This window comes from Monodelphis domestica, chromosome 2 (genome assembly GCF_027887165.1).
Source record: "Monodelphis domestica isolate mMonDom1 chromosome 2, mMonDom1.pri, whole genome shotgun sequence".
NCBI lineage: Eukaryota > Metazoa > Chordata > Mammalia > Didelphimorphia > Didelphidae > Monodelphis > Monodelphis domestica.
Window position 1 is genome coordinate 34,260,270 of NC_077228.1, and position 14,721 is coordinate 34,274,990.

The window sequence follows — 14,721 nt, forward strand, 5'->3', positions numbered from 1 at the left end:
GGTAAAGGCTTGGTGATTGGAGTTAAAGGTCTTGCCCAGGGGTATAGTTGGAAAGTGTCTGAATCCAGATTTGAAACTGGGTTATCTTAACTCCAGGGCCTGGCTCTCCAACCAGAGCCACTTAACTGCCCCAAAGGTCCATGCTAGTATTCTTCCACTGATGCTATCTCCTCTATCACCTTGTCTCCCATGAAGAAGTGGCCCTTCTCCTTGCCAAAGCCAACCCCTCTGCAGGTCAAGTGACTTGTTCTACCCCATGTTCTCTAGCGGACTGTCCCATCATCCCCCATCAGGTTCCACCATGGAGCTCTACCAGTTACTGCCTCACCACTTCCAGGGTCCAATAGAAAGTCCTGATTGGCCTTCAAAGCCATTCCTAACTTGGGCCCCCCCTACCTTTCCACTCCACACACTCTGGGGTCCACTGACTGTTTGCAGAGCCTGGCCGTTTTCAGCATCCATCCCCCATGCCCAGAAGGTTCTCTTTCTTATCTCAGCCTCCCTGCTTCCTTCCAGGTTCAGATAAGATCCCCTCTTTGACAGGAAGCCTTTTCTATTCTCTCCTCCCAGCAAGCTGATCTTATCTCGATTATCTCCTATATCACCCTACAGAGAGCTTGTTTGCCCCTGGAAGACTTTTCCCTTTCTTTGCATCTTCAGCACTTAGCATGGGAGAAAGACTGTACCTTGGCACGTAATAGGATGCCCATTAAAGCCACGCAGAGGCCCACAGCAGGCATGAGCAGGCTCTGACATATGCCAGATACAGTCAAGAGGGCTTCCTCAATAATCAAGAAAGATAACAGGCTGGTCCCAGGGTTAAAGGAGGTATGTTTCCTCACTGAACCTGCACTGCCTGGAGCCTTGGAGACTACCAGAATAGGATATGGCCCAGTCACCCAGGCTAGACAGGCAGGATGAGACACGAGCAACCTTGGTGGATCATGGCTGGAGAACCAGCCTGGAGGGCTCCAGGGCCCAACACAGAGGGCAATTAGCTTGGAAGTATCACCAAAGTCAAGATTGATCCTCTGAGGCAACCTCTGATCTGGTTCAACCTCAATTTGTCAGTGAGAAAACAGGCCCAAGAGAAGCGACTTCTTCTTGGTCACAGTATTTTATTGGGAGTGTCCAGGCTGAACTTATCAAGGCAGAAAAGAAAGAGGAAGAGGACAGAGAGGACAGTGGGAAGGTTGAGAAGTGAGCTGGGAGTCTAGCAGGGACATGCTGCCTGGACTCCTGGGATAAGCTACCACACAGAGTAGAGGGTTGCGATTGCCTGTCCCCAAATCTCAGGACACTCATTTCTTCTGGGATCACAGCAGGGCACCTTTCCCTAAGGGGTGTCACATGCCTGCCCTGACTAGAAGGTTAGGCCTAGGTCAGTTCTGTGCCTCAGCCCTAGAGGCCACATGGGAGTCAGGAAATGTCACAAAAAAGTCAAAAGTTTGGCTGTGACCTCCCCCTCCCCCCAGTTCCCATTCCCCCCCACAGAAGCGGCTCTCCCCCTAGAGGCAGAGGCCTGGCCATCATCACTGATTCTCGCCTAGGCCTGCTCCCTTCTTCTACCCCATGGTTGGACATGGGGGCTCTCTATCCCTGCCACTGCTACTATTGGCAAGAACTTCAGGAAACCTCTTGAAGTCGGAAAGGAAGGGCCTGCAGGGAGAATGGACAGGCCAGGGCTGGAGACCTCATCTGGGGCAAGCTACAGGATCAGTGTGAACAGCTCAAAGGCTGCATGGGGAGGCAGAGAGGCCTTGGGCCCCATGAGGATAGCAGCAGGTACACCCTGTATTCCCAGGGCTCTGGGCAATCTTCTTTCTTCTCTTCTCCCTCCCATGGTGCCCAGTCGAGTTAGGGAGGGGCATCACATGGTGGCTGGTGGGCCCAGTCCCTCCCCCCTCCTGCCAGCATGGGCTGGTACAGGGGTCAGCAGGTCCAGCCCCTGCCTACAAGTGGAAGCCTGGGAGCGTCAGAGCACCACACCTTAGTTCTTAGCCCTGGCCCCTCCAGGGGTTGGCTCTCAGTGGTCACTAGGTGTAGGGGCCCTGAGTCAAGTAGGTCTGAGAGCCATAGGGAAGGACTCCCAGTGGTCAGCAGCAACAGGGCCCTCCAGAGAGAGGCCCAGGCTGGTCAGCTCCAGGAGAACTCCTAAAGGAGGACTCATGGTAGTCAGCAGGTCTGGGGAACAAAGCCCCCTGTTCAGAGGAGGCGAGTCCACAGGGTGAAGCAGGCTGTGTTGATCACAGACTCCAGGTGGTGGTAGGTAGAGACCAGCTGGGCAGGGGGGCTTTCACTGTTCTGGGGCTGGACAGGGAATGGCTCTCGGAAAACCACCGTGAGTGACTGGGGAAAATGAGAGAGGATGGAAATGAAACAGGGCAGATGCTGGAAGCCTCTACCCCAACCATGGGTATATCCTTGAGCCATTGCACCCACTCACCGTCTTTCCTGAGTGAGAATCCAGAAACACTAACACGAAGCAGTCTGTGAACTTCTGGTTTAGCACCACCTGGGAAGGGGGGGGGGGCAAAGGTCATGGCTGGCACCAGCGGGGCAGTTCTCTGGCGAGAGCGAGGCCCAGGGCCAGGTCATCCTCCCCCAAGCCCTCTGCTTGGGTCTTGGTCCACTTGCCGCCACCCTACCTGCCCTTTGTCTCTGGGTTCTAAAACCCTGCCCTCTTCCAGCTTCTCCCTCTCTTTCCTCTCCCCTTGGTCCTCAGGGCAGCTCAGAATGGGAAGGGGCAGCCAGAGGAAGCAGAAATCCATCCCACTCAGGTAGTGGCTAGCTAGGCATTGTGTACAGAGCCCAAGGCAGGTGTGGGCACAGCCCCAGATGGAGCCCAGGGCATGAGGTGCCTAGCTCCCTGCCAGGCCTGGCTAGCTGATGTCTTGGGAATGGCTACAAGCCCCCCTCTGGGGACCCCTTCAAATGTGAAGCACAGAGTGCAGGATCCTCCAGCTGCGGCCTGACTCGGGCATCTCCCTCGATTTGGCCACCAGGCTTCTCTCTCCCTCAGTACGGCCAAGCTCACACAGCTGTCTGGGCTGCCCAGTCACTCTAAAGCCTTGTCTACTGAGTCTGCACTCCACCAGGACCTCCAGATCTTTTTCAAACGTTTTTCCTAGTCACATCTCCCTCATCTCGAACTTGGCAAGCTGCTTTATGTTTGTCTCAATCGAGCATCATCTGACTGGATCCATCCTGCCTTCCAGCCAATGCTCAGAGAGCTCTAAGGGCAGCTTGGCAGTCCTGGACTTCTGGAGCAAGGAGGCAGCACTGCCTTCCTGTCTTCTCCATTACTGGAGCTTTGGCTCTTCCCTCCGTCCAGGGCCCTGAAAGCCACAGCAGCTGGGATAACCGCCTGACTCTGCTGTGTCAGACTCTCTGCAGCCTTCTCCCTCATCACTTGCCACATCCTGCCCTCTGCCACGTCCCCACATCTCTCGTGTCACTGGTCCTCTTCTCCCCCCTGGGCACCCCTCTGCTTACCTGAACGACAGCAATTCATTCTCCGCAGAGGTGCTCAATGGCCTTCCTACAGCACATCTCTGCCCTTCGAGGCCTTTCCAGTCTTGGCCACATCCCATCTATCCCACATTCTGAGGGGACTAGAGCAGGCTACTTGCTGCTCCTCCTCTCAGAAGCACAAGCTTTGCCCAGGGTTTGGCTCAGAGCCCCATCTGAATCACCTGAATTGTGGGTACTTTCTACATCCTCACAGAGGACATGTGGGGCCCAGAGGCAGTGTTCTGCCTTCAGTCCTGGGTCTGGCTTTCCCCATCTGTCCCCCATTAGTCTGATTCCCCTTCACACCCTGGGCCTGGCCCATGCCACCCTAGTCTAGGATCAGGAGATGCCAGGCATGCCACATCCACTGAATCCTTTAGAGCTGTCCTTACTGGGGGAGAGTACGGAAGAGGCTGCTTGAAGCCATCCCAAGCCCCCAGCCCATTTCCCCTCTGGCCACCCTTGCGCTCTTCGGACCCTCTGCTTCCTCCCATTAGGCTTCCTGGACCCAGCACAAGGTCTCACTGGCCCTAGGGCTGGAGTGTGGAAGGGGACCATGAGCCTCCATCAGGTGAGGGAAGCCTCTGAGGCTGGGGGCCCCTCACCAAGTACTGAGTCCCCGAATCTGGGCTCTGGAAGTGGCGGCAGCTCTGGGGGAAGCGGCTCAGGAGGACTTTGACGAGGCTCTGGTACCAGGACACCGTCATGGACAGGAAACAGTCCTAAGGGAGTCACCTGTCAGTCCAGGCCAGATGGGTTGGGGCAAACCTGGCCCCCTTGCCCCCTTGTGTCCCTCCTGTCTGGCCCTCACCAGCTGGGGGTCAATGTCTCCGATGGACTTGGCGTGCACGGCTCCCAGCAGCTCCTCCAGCTCCCCCAGGGCCAGACGCCCGCCCAGCCGCAGCCGGTCAGCCCCAGGTGGCTCCAGCAGGAAGAGGCGCTTCCAGAGCGTGTCTCGGCGACAGTGACTGCCTGCCTGCTGCACCAGCTGTGCCAACAGCGCCCGTGCTACGGCCACCTCAGCAGCGAGGGGTGGGAACAGGGGGGCTGCGGAGCCCAGCTCAGGGGTGGGGCCAGACCCTTGTGAGGCTCCTCCCACCTCACTGGGGCCCCCTCTGGACCCGCTGGCACCTTCTGGTTCAGAGGCCAGGCGAGGAGACTTCCGGAAACGGCGCATGTCAGCCGTGAGCCGTGGGAAAAGCTCCCGCTGGCTGGTAAGCACCACAAAGAACTGCAGGCTGGAGACACAGACACGGGCAGATGAGGAGGCCTGGCCCGAGGGCTTGATGCCTCCCTCCCTGGCTGGCCCCCAGCCCCACAGCCAGGCTCACCGGAGCATGTGTCTCTCCGCCTCCCCTTGCTCCTCAAAGGGGGCGGCACAATGGCACACCAGCAGGGACACGTCGAAGTCATCCTGGTGGCGCAGGCCCTCTGAATCCTGGTAGATGCCCGGACTGCAAGGACAGGGCCATTAGACTCCTGCCCTCCTGGCCAGGGGTCTGCTACCCCCCATGGGCTTGGAGCTGGTCACAAGCCCGGCATGGGCTGGGCAAGACTCAGGAAGTGGGATGTGCCAGGGCCCCAGGGTAGCAGGAGGAGGCAGGCTGGCCTCACCTGTTCCACACGGACACCAGGGCATACTCATTGTGCTCAGGGCCCCCGCCGGGACGGGCCATGCGCAATGGCTTTAGGTTGTAGGTGCTGGCGTGGTCAGCCACGTAGTTGTAGAGCTGGTGAGCAGCAATGAGCTGGGTGGGGAGCTCCATGGTTCCTGTGGGGCAGACGAGACTGAGGGGAAGGGGCAGCATGGGCCCTGATGGAGGGCAGCCCAGGCCCCTGCCCCTTTTCTTCTTTTCTACCTTCTGTCTTGGAATCTAAGTATCGGTTCTAAGGCAGAAGAACGGTAAGGACTTGGGAATGGGGGTTAAGGGACTTGCCCAGGGTCACCCAGTTAGGAAGTGTCTGAGGTCAGACTGGAACCCAGGACTTCCTGTCTCTAGGCCTGGTGGTCTATGTCGAGCCGCCTAGCTGCCCCTTGTGCCCTGCTCTTACCTTGGTAAATGTGGTTGCGGCCAAAGTTGGGGCCATCAGGGTGGTGAGAAAGGAAGCAGCGCAGGAAGCTGGTGAGGTGATAGCCCTGGCGCAAGGCCATGTGGGAGCCCAGCACGTGCTGGTGTGCCAGCCGCAGGTGGAAGTCGTAGCTGAAGGAGTGCACGTGCATGAGGTCCCGGACCTTGTCACACTCTTCAGTGAATAGCATGGAGAGCTGAGGGGAGACACAGCAGACGGGGCACAGGGCAGTGACTCTGCTGTCCATGCCAGGGGCCTGACCGGGGCTGAGGAGAGAGCTGGGCTCAGCTGCCCACTGGAGACTTGCAGCCCTGGTTAGGCCTCAGCTTCCCCATCTGTCAAGTGAGGGGAAGGGGCTAGATGATTGTTAAGGTCCCTTCCTGCTCCTAATTGGATTTTTGGCTTCTGCGGAAGGAAGAATAGCAGAAGAGAGGACCGTAGCTGAAGGCAATGAAGGGGGCAGGGAGTAGGGAAAAACACTGGGGACATCTTGAAGAAATGGGGAAGGCATGGAAGGCTCTATGTGAGTCAAGGAAGACGAGGCCTCAAGAAGAAAGTGGCTGGTGAGTTGCAGGGGTGTGTGAAAAAAGAACTCCAAGAGGAGGTGAGAAAGTCAGGCCTCTAAAAGGCTACAGAAGGCTCAGAGGGGAGGCCCCAAACCTTAAAGAACTCAGGCAGGTGATGCCTGAATTCTTAACCCAGCCAACTGCCTACATTCCCTCTCCAGCCTTCTTCAGGCACAGGGGTTTCAGGGGGGAGGGTGGGAAGAGGCTGGAACGAGGAGGACAAGCCTGACTTTTGTTAGGGATTTAGAAAGGAAAAGGCTATGAGGTGAAGGTGAGGGCATAGAAAAGAGGAAGGCTGAGTGTGGTGCTCTGAGGATCAAGCAGTTGCTCAGGCAACAGAACAGCCCAAGAACCAGAGGAGAGCTCATCTGGGAAAGGTCAAGGGAGAAGGGCAGGGTGACAGGCATCCCTGCTCAGGGGTACTTAGGCCATTTCTGCCAATCTAGAAACAACCACACAGAGGATTGTGGTCCTTTCAGAGCAGAACATAGCAGGGAACCTACTACTTGTCCCAACGAAGCCCCAGGACCTACTTCTGGTGAATCTTAAGGGCACAAATGATCCTGGGGAGAAAACTCAGAAAGTACTGCCTGGGATTGAAGCCTTGGGCACTGTCGAGGTACAAGGGGCTCCCCTCTGCTGCATATGTGAGGGAAGGGATTCAGGAGATAAAACAGTGACTCGAGCTGTGAACAGCTAAGAAACGTTTCCTAGTCTACCTCTGCTTGTATTAGAATGGAAGCTCTGGAGGGACATTTCTTTGTCTTGTTTCCCGAATGCCTAGCTTGTTGGCATTTTGTTGGTTCTGGGGCCCCACTCCATCTTTGGGGGGTCGGGGTTTAAGGGGAATGATAGTGAGTCAGGGAGGGAAGCTCTACTTGCTCTCTGTCTTCCAGGACCAGGCAGACATGAGAACCTCCTCCATCCCTCTAAGCCCACCCTTGGCATTCACCATACCTGGGAATTGACAGCCTGCCCCATGGGGATCCGGGAACACTCCAATGCGTACTGCTTCACACAGAAGTAACAGCCCTGGGAGGAGCCAAGCAGGCAGGACTGAGGACCAGAGGTCTGTGCCCTCCCCATCTCCCTGCCTCCCAGGCACATGACTCTCCTCTCACCCACACCTGATTGGTCTGAGCCTGGTGGACTCGTCATCTCCATCCACCCCTATGGCCTCATTTCAGGCCCTCTCCACCTCCCGTCTGACTTAGCCCAACTACATCCCTCTTTCTGGACATCTTGATCACAGCTGCTGAGATGATGTTCTAAGGCTCAGGTTGTTGGCCTAAATTACTCCATTGCCTATGAAGCTAAAGCCCTCCACAGTGACTTCAGTGAAGTAACCCTCTTGGTTTTATTTCAGACGACTCCACATCATTTGAGCTACCCCCAGCCAAAGTGCTCTACTTCTATCCCATCCCATCTGCCATCATGTAGTCACACAAGCTGCCCCCCATACCTGGGGCACAGCCCCTCCTCATTCACCTCAACTCTGCCCTGCCCAAGTCTCTCAGGGGAGCTCACCCCATGGAAGCCCTGCTCTGTCTTCAACAAACTTCCCTTAATTTCTTCCTCTCTTGATCTTTCCAAATGCTGGTACCCAGGAAGACTTGGCTCCTTGTAGAAGAGAAGGCAGTCCTGGGCACTGTCCCCAGCTCTGATTCTATCTAGACCATATCGTGCCTCTAACCCAGTGACTTAGGGCAGGGGCTTGGAATCCTCCTGGATCACCATGGCCACTTGCACTCCCCAGACTACATCCTGTCATCACTCATCACTGCTACCTCCTGTGGGAATGTGAGCCCAACCTATTGATCACCCAGCAGAGACCATGGAGACCATCCCCTGGGAGCCCAAGGAGTTCAGAGCCCAGGTCCCAGGTGCTCTCCAGCCCAACCTTTGCTTTATATGTCTCCTGCCCCATTGCTGACCTTGTCATCCACAGGAAATGATGGCTTCCTTTGGGCCAGTGCCAGTCTTTGATCCCTTCATCTCTCTGAGCACCTCATTCTTCCTAATCCTGTACTTTGTCTTGGCTGACCTTCAATTCCTCCACTCTGAGGCTCTTTCCTGACCCTCACTCTCCAACAATCAGAGTGCCTTGAGGCATTCTTTACACAAGCTATGTCTATGGATCCCCCAAAGGTTGGTGCTAAGATCACCCCCATTTTACAGAAAGAGAAACTGAGGCAAAGAGCAGTGAAATTAATTGTCCAGGATCTAGTGTATAAGTGGAAATTTTCTACCTTTCCCTGCATCCTCCTGTTTGCATTACTTTACTGATTATAACTTTCTGGGGCTCTGCCCTTATACTCTTACTTTTTCTCAAGATCACAGTTGAGTTAGGCAGGTTTTTACTCTAGCTTTTTATTTCAAGTTTTTATTAATAAATTATATAAATATAATACTTGAGTTATAGTATATTAATTTTAATTCTCATATCATCTAGTAAATGTCTATGGCTAGATTTGAACTCTCTGATTCTAGACCAGGTATTATATTTGTTTCATTGACCAGCTAGCTCTTGTCCCTCCCAGAGTCCTCTTGTTAAATCCCATGTCACCCCTCTCCATCCCTTTCAGCTCACACCTCCAAGCCCCCATGCTGACATCATCTCATCCTCACCCTGCTCTATGGTCAGGTGGTCCCCACCATCATCCCTGTTATCTCACTCATCTCCTTTCTTCCCCTCCCTACTGGCTGCTTCCATGTTGTCTCCAATCCCCCCACTCCCACTCCCACTTCCCATATCCTCAGAGCCCTAACATTCCTGCCAGCTTCCTCACCCCTCAGCAGCCCCAGACACTATGGCTCGCTCTCCCACCTCTCTGGCTCCTCCTTGGACCCCTTGGCTGCACCGTCATCCAGGTCATATCTACTAACTACAGGTGGCCCCTGGGGCTCTGTCTGGGTCTGCCTTCTCTTCTTCCTCCCTCTGGTGACCTCATCAGCCCTTGGATTCAATGATCATCTCTCCTGAGGATGTCCCACCACAACCTCTCCCAATCTGCAGTTTATAAGCTCTGCCTGTCTGTTGGACATCTCAAACCAAATGTTCCATAGACATCTTGAATGAAACACATCTAAAACTGAACTTGTCATCTTTCCCCCAACTTTTCTTCTTTCTAACTTCTCTATTCTCTCCAGGGTCACCCCCTTTTCTCAGGCACCCAGGTCTGCAACCTAGCAGTCACACTGGATTCCTCACCATCTCTCACCCCTCATGTCCAGTCTTACCAAGGCCTGTCGATTTTACCTTTGCAATGCCCCCTTCTCTCCTCTGATGCTGCTCCACCCTGAGGCAGGCCCTCATTGCCTCAAACCTGGACCAGTGCACTCACTAGCTGCTGGTGGGGGAGTGGGGCTACCAGCTTCGAGACTCTCCTCACTCTAATCCATTCTCCATTCAGCCACTAAGGTATACATCCAACCAGGTCACTTCGCTATTCAGTAAACTCTGGTGACTCCCACTTACTTCCAGGAACAAACAGAAAGTGCTATTTGGCTTTTAAAGCTCTCCCTAACCTTCCAGACTTCTTATACTTTATTGTCTTCCAAGTAACCTATAGTCCAGTGACACTGGCATCTTTGCAGTTCCTTGAATAAGATGTCCCACCTCCCATCTTGGTACTTTTGCACTGGCTGTGCCCTACTCCTAGAACTCTGTACTTCCCATCTGCAGCTCCTGGTTTTCTTCTTGTTCCAGCTAAAATTCCACCTCCTTTAAGAAGCCTCTCACAGGCCTTAGTTGCCAACGCTTCTTGGCTTTAACATCACTACTTCCCATTTACTCTTTCCTGATCTTGTTTGTAGTGTTTGTCTTTTGGTTGCCCTATTAGACTGAGAGCTCCTGGAGAGCAGGAAATGCTACTTCTGTCTTTCTTTGTAGTCCCAGGCTTAGTGCAGGACTTAACACACAGTAAGCACTTAAAAGCTTGCTGAGGGGCAGCTAGATAGCATCGTGGATAGGGCCTAGAGTTGAGAGGTCCTGGGTTTAAATCTGGCCTCAGCCACCCCTAGCTGTGTGACCCTGAGCAAGTCACTTAACCTTAACTAGCCTGTACTGCTCTTTTGTCTTGGAACCAATACTTAGTATTGATTCTAAGACAGAAGGGAAGGAGTTGAAAAAAATACAAATAAGAACTTATTGACTAATACTTTCTGTTTGCTTATAGGTGCACATACAGACTGTGAGGTCCTTATGAACAGGGAAAGGCTAATTTTTGTCTCATTATTTCCTCTGCTTAGCACAGTGCCTGGCACAGAGTGGGTGTTCAATAAATGGCTGTTGTCTGACTGATCCCTGCTTCTCAGATGCTTTATCTTCTGCAGCTTAGTTCAGATGCCACCTCTTCCAAGAAACCTCCCCAAATTGCTCTCTCCTCTAGGCTCTCACACATTTCACTGGGAGCTAATCTGTGCTCCTTCAATCAACAAACACTCAGGAAGCACTTTCTCTGTACCAGTCCTGAGCTAAGGGGGACAAAGACAAAAAGAAGCCAATCCTTGCCTTCAAGGAGTTTATGTTCTATGATGGGCTACAAATAAACCCTGGGTATTATCTACCATCTGTCCACCTTAGAGGGAAATGCCTCAGTATTTGGGGTTGGCTCAGGCTATGTGTTGAGTTCTCCCTTTAGTAAACTGCAGTCTACTTGAGGACAGGTACTAAGAGACCTCTTGTGTGGGCCAAAGCAGACTGGGGATTGGGACAAGAAGCCACACCCATCACTCACCTGAAAAGTCAGCTCCATGAGCACAATGCCTCCAGGCAGAGCCCGCTGCAAGTGGTAGGTGGTGATGGGTGAGCTGGCACTCTGAGAGAGAAGGAAGAAAGACCAAGGTTCTAGGCTGGGTGGCCCGAGGCCTGTAGAGGACGGAAGAGGGGATGGAAGGGGTGACACGCTTACCTTTGGGCTCCCATCTATTTTGGTCTTGGGACAGGAAAAAGAGCCTCGACCCTCAGTACCCAGGATGGCCATGGCCCGGGGCCGACTGGTGCTAGAACAGAGCAGAGGGAGGAGTGTCAGAGGTTGGAGAGAGGCTTGACATCTAGTGACCTCATCTTTGAATGGAAGGCTCTTAGAGTACACGATAGTGTGGAGAAGGTCAGTGTGCATGGTCCAGTGGGTGGACTTGAGTCATAAGGCCAGCTGAAAGTAATGTGGTCCAAAAGTTACATTTTAGAAGTCTTAGGTGTGCCTGGAAAGGGATCCTGGTCCCCCTGAAAAGGGGCAACAGCCTTCAGGTTTAAGAAGTGAGTATAACAGAAGAGTAAATGCCTTCAGGCATCTGTAGCAGGGGAGTTGATCAGGAGCCTCCCCTCTACTCACTTGAAGCAATAGTAAGAGACCAGAAGCTGCTGAGCTTTCAGACTCTGAGAGGCCACATTCCCAGCTTATAAAGGGTACCCCACATTGGGAGTGAGGCCCTCTGAGCACTGCTGTGCAAGTGGTAAAGGATGGGAAATTGGTAGTGGCTCATTCTTCTCACCTGAGGTGAAAGAGGGTTAAGAGAGGCATAGACACTCTCATTATTCCTTTGATGGGAAGAAGTTTCTCAATCAGCTTGATAGAATGGAAGTAGCATATCAGAGTGAAGGGAGCACTAGATTTGGGGTCAGCACACTCATGCTCAAACCCAGCTCTGTGCTGAATCACTCTGACCCAGGAAAAGGCAACTGATCTCTTGGGCTCTTGGGTTTTTTCTTCCCTAGTAAACCAGGGTTTGGATTAGATGGCCTCTAGATGTCCTCAGAGCCCCAATCCAGTCTAATTCAATGATCTCATGAATTACAGGATGGCTAGCAATTGGCTGGTGGCCTTAAAAAGCTTGAGCAAGTTCTGAGTCACCTCTGGCAGTAGAGAAGAGAGCCAAGACTCAGCTTTTGTGCCTTGTGCCTAATGCAATCTTTTCCACCTCTGGCAAAGCTGTCCTGCAGCAGAATTATTCTTCAGTAAGAGACCTTTTGCTAATGGTCTGACAATGGTGCCCAAAGGGAACGAAGCAGAGACATAGGGCTTTGCTTGCAGTGCTGGGAATCACTGAGTTGGCCATATGTCTCTTACATATCTGCCTCTCCATTTGTGAATTCTATTCTTCCACTGATGCTGTATGTATCTATGGGAGAGGGCACCCTAGGGTTATGGGAAAGATACTGTGTAGTCACTACTGTTTTTTTCACTAGGCCATTTCCAGAAATATCTTTCTTGAACTCTGTCCTCTGGATGACTACTGAAGGTAAAATATACCAGTGGGGGCCCATAAACTATAGTTTTAGGGACCCAGAGAACCTTGTTGTCTCCCTGGGAGACCCAGAGAAACTGAACAACTTGCTAAAGGTAGTCAGTAGCAGAGCTAAGATTCAAACTCATATCAACTAACTATAGAACTAGGTCTCTTCCCCCTTATTACCTTCATGAAGAAAAGCTTACTAGACTAACATTATGCCCTTTATTTTGACAGGGTAACCAAACTACATTTGAGGAATGCTACTAACAGTTTTCTTAAATTTGGGTAAAACATTTGATAAATTATCTCATACTGTTGTTGTGGAAGAGATGAAGAGAAAAGAACTAGAAGATAATATAATTAGATATATCTGGAGCTGCCTGAATAGCCAGAGGGTTCAATGTCAACTTGGCAGGAAGTCTCCAGTAGAGGGTCCCAGGGACCTGTGCTTGGCCCTAGGTTTATCTAATGAGTTGCACAAAGTTACAGACGGTAGAGTCATTAAATGTGCTGATGACACAGCAGTGGGTGGGACAGCGAACACTACAGATGACAAAGTTGGATATAAGAAGAATGCGACAGGCAGTACATTAGGCTGGACCTGAAATGATGCTATTTATACAACAGAAAGAAATATCTTTCACTTGGGGTAAAAAAAAATCAACTTCATAAGTGTAAGATGGTGGAGACATGGCTGGACAGATTGTAGTGTCTGAAAAGGATCCAAGGACGTGGGTGGGTTGCCAGCTCAATGAGTCACCAGGGTGGTGGTGTTTGAAAACCAGAAATAAGTCATTGGTTCACTTGTTCAAATAAATCATTGAAAAAAAATAGTGGAAAAAAAAGAGAAATGTATTTCTGTCTCAAAATAAACAAATGTTGTCTGACTGGTTCTCCCACCCTGCTCCAGGGGTTAAGGCATGAGTGGGACGCAAGATTTGAGAAGAGAAGCAACATGAGCTTTGCTAGGAGGTCTCTCCTGGAAGAGTTAGGGCCTCTGGGCTGAAGGAACTACCATGAAGAGAAGGAGCAAGCTCTGGGCTTGAATGTCAATTCAGCTCTGCTATAAACTCCCCGAGTGACTCTGGAGATATCACTTCCCTTTTTGAGCCTCAGTTTCCTTATTTGTTCATCAAGTGAGTTGGGCTAAGGGAGTCCAGGGTAATTAGATCTAAGACACAAATAGGTTTAAACCCTAAATGTGCCTTGCCCTATCAGCAGTAGGCCAAGCTGAGGGGGAGATAGTCCTGGTATGACCTGCAGAGAGGATTCGAGAGCCATGGGTATGAATGAGGAGGGTTGGTTCCCCACTTAGAAATGAACTGGGAAACCCAGACAGCACTCAGGGACTGGGGGAACCCACTGTCTTCTCCTTAGGTGAGAAAATTGAGAAAGCCCATCTTGACCTTTTGCACTGGTATTAGACATCTCAGAATGACCAGGATAGGAGACCAAGGAGAAAAAACATCAAGAATGGAAACAGTAACCTTCCATGGCTGGGAGCCAGAGAGAAAGTCCCTGAGGAAACAGGAGGTGAGTGACAAATCAAGACCTGAGTGGCCTGAGGCCCAGGAAGATGGGAAACATGCAGGTATGGAGTGAAGGGAACACTGACCGATGCTAGGGGAGCAAGTGCTGAACAAGCAGAGGCAGCATTTATAGGATCCTTCAAACTCAATTTGTGTTATGAGCATTAGCTCCTCTAAGGCTCAAGCCAGAGACTATTATTCCCATCTTACAGATGAAGAAATGGAAGCCCAGAGACATAAGAAGACTTACTCAGCATCACTCAGTTAAACAAAAGTCTCCCTGAGTCCTAGGCTCTGGGAGTCTGGGTAGACAATCCAGACAATGGGGGCAGGCTCACCTGCGGGTGGGTGAGGGGGGCCGCAGCTGCACCAGAATAAAGCCTGTGCTTTGGAGATATTGTACATACTGCAGCAGGAAGGTCGAACTCAGCTCCCGGAGCCATGGCTCCTCTCGGGCCCCAGGAGTGGGCAGTTCCCCAACCTCACAGCTTGGGGCAGGCTCCCGGCCTCCACCCCCTGACTCATTAGAGCGATGGCGGCGCTGTGGATGGAGGAAGGAGGTTATGTCTCCTGCTGTGCCTCAATGGGAGCCCCACCCCACCCTACTCCATACACTGCAGCCCATTTGAGGACTTGGCCCATCCCCTGCCAGAGGAATCACCTTCCCCTCAGGGAGCACTGTGGATTCAGGGGAGCCATGTTGCCAGGAAGCCGGATCAAAGAGCAGGGCAGTAGCACAGTAGTGGACCAGACGTGAGGATTGCTTCAGGGTCTCCAGTTCCCCAGCCTGGGGAGCAACACAAAGGTCA

General features: G+C 52.3%; 1 protein-coding gene across 7 annotated transcripts in view; it reads right to left on the bottom strand.

The window, feature by feature from the left end:
* Positions 1–1,098: 1,098 nt before the first annotated feature.
* SZT2 (SZT2 subunit of KICSTOR complex) overlaps positions 1,099–14,721 on the bottom strand; it is a 75,548-nt gene continuing 61,925 nt past the window's right edge. For 6 of the 7 annotated variants that reach the window (XM_056815303.1, XM_056815301.1, XM_056815304.1 and 3 more), the window contains exons 61-72: positions 14,574–14,699; positions 14,251–14,453; positions 11,063–11,153; positions 10,889–10,969; positions 7,107–7,181; positions 5,566–5,779; positions 5,128–5,284; positions 4,845–4,967; positions 4,325–4,751; positions 4,119–4,235; positions 2,447–2,515; positions 1,099–2,349 (exon numbers count right to left, since the gene is read on the bottom strand). In XM_056815303.1, coding sequence (XP_056671281.1) covers positions 2,206–2,349; positions 2,447–2,515; positions 4,119–4,235; positions 4,325–4,751; positions 4,845–4,967; positions 5,128–5,284; positions 5,566–5,779; positions 7,107–7,181; positions 10,889–10,969; positions 11,063–11,153; positions 14,251–14,453; positions 14,574–14,699 — 1,827 coding nt within the window. In that variant the 3' untranslated portion in view covers positions 1,099–2,205. Of the gene's footprint in view, positions 2,350–2,446; positions 2,516–4,118; positions 4,236–4,324; positions 4,752–4,844; positions 4,968–5,127; positions 5,285–5,565; positions 5,780–7,106; positions 7,182–10,888; positions 10,970–11,062; positions 11,154–14,250; positions 14,454–14,573; positions 14,700–14,721 lie in introns of those variants that run through there. The other variant, XR_008916057.1, reaches the window with a different exon arrangement.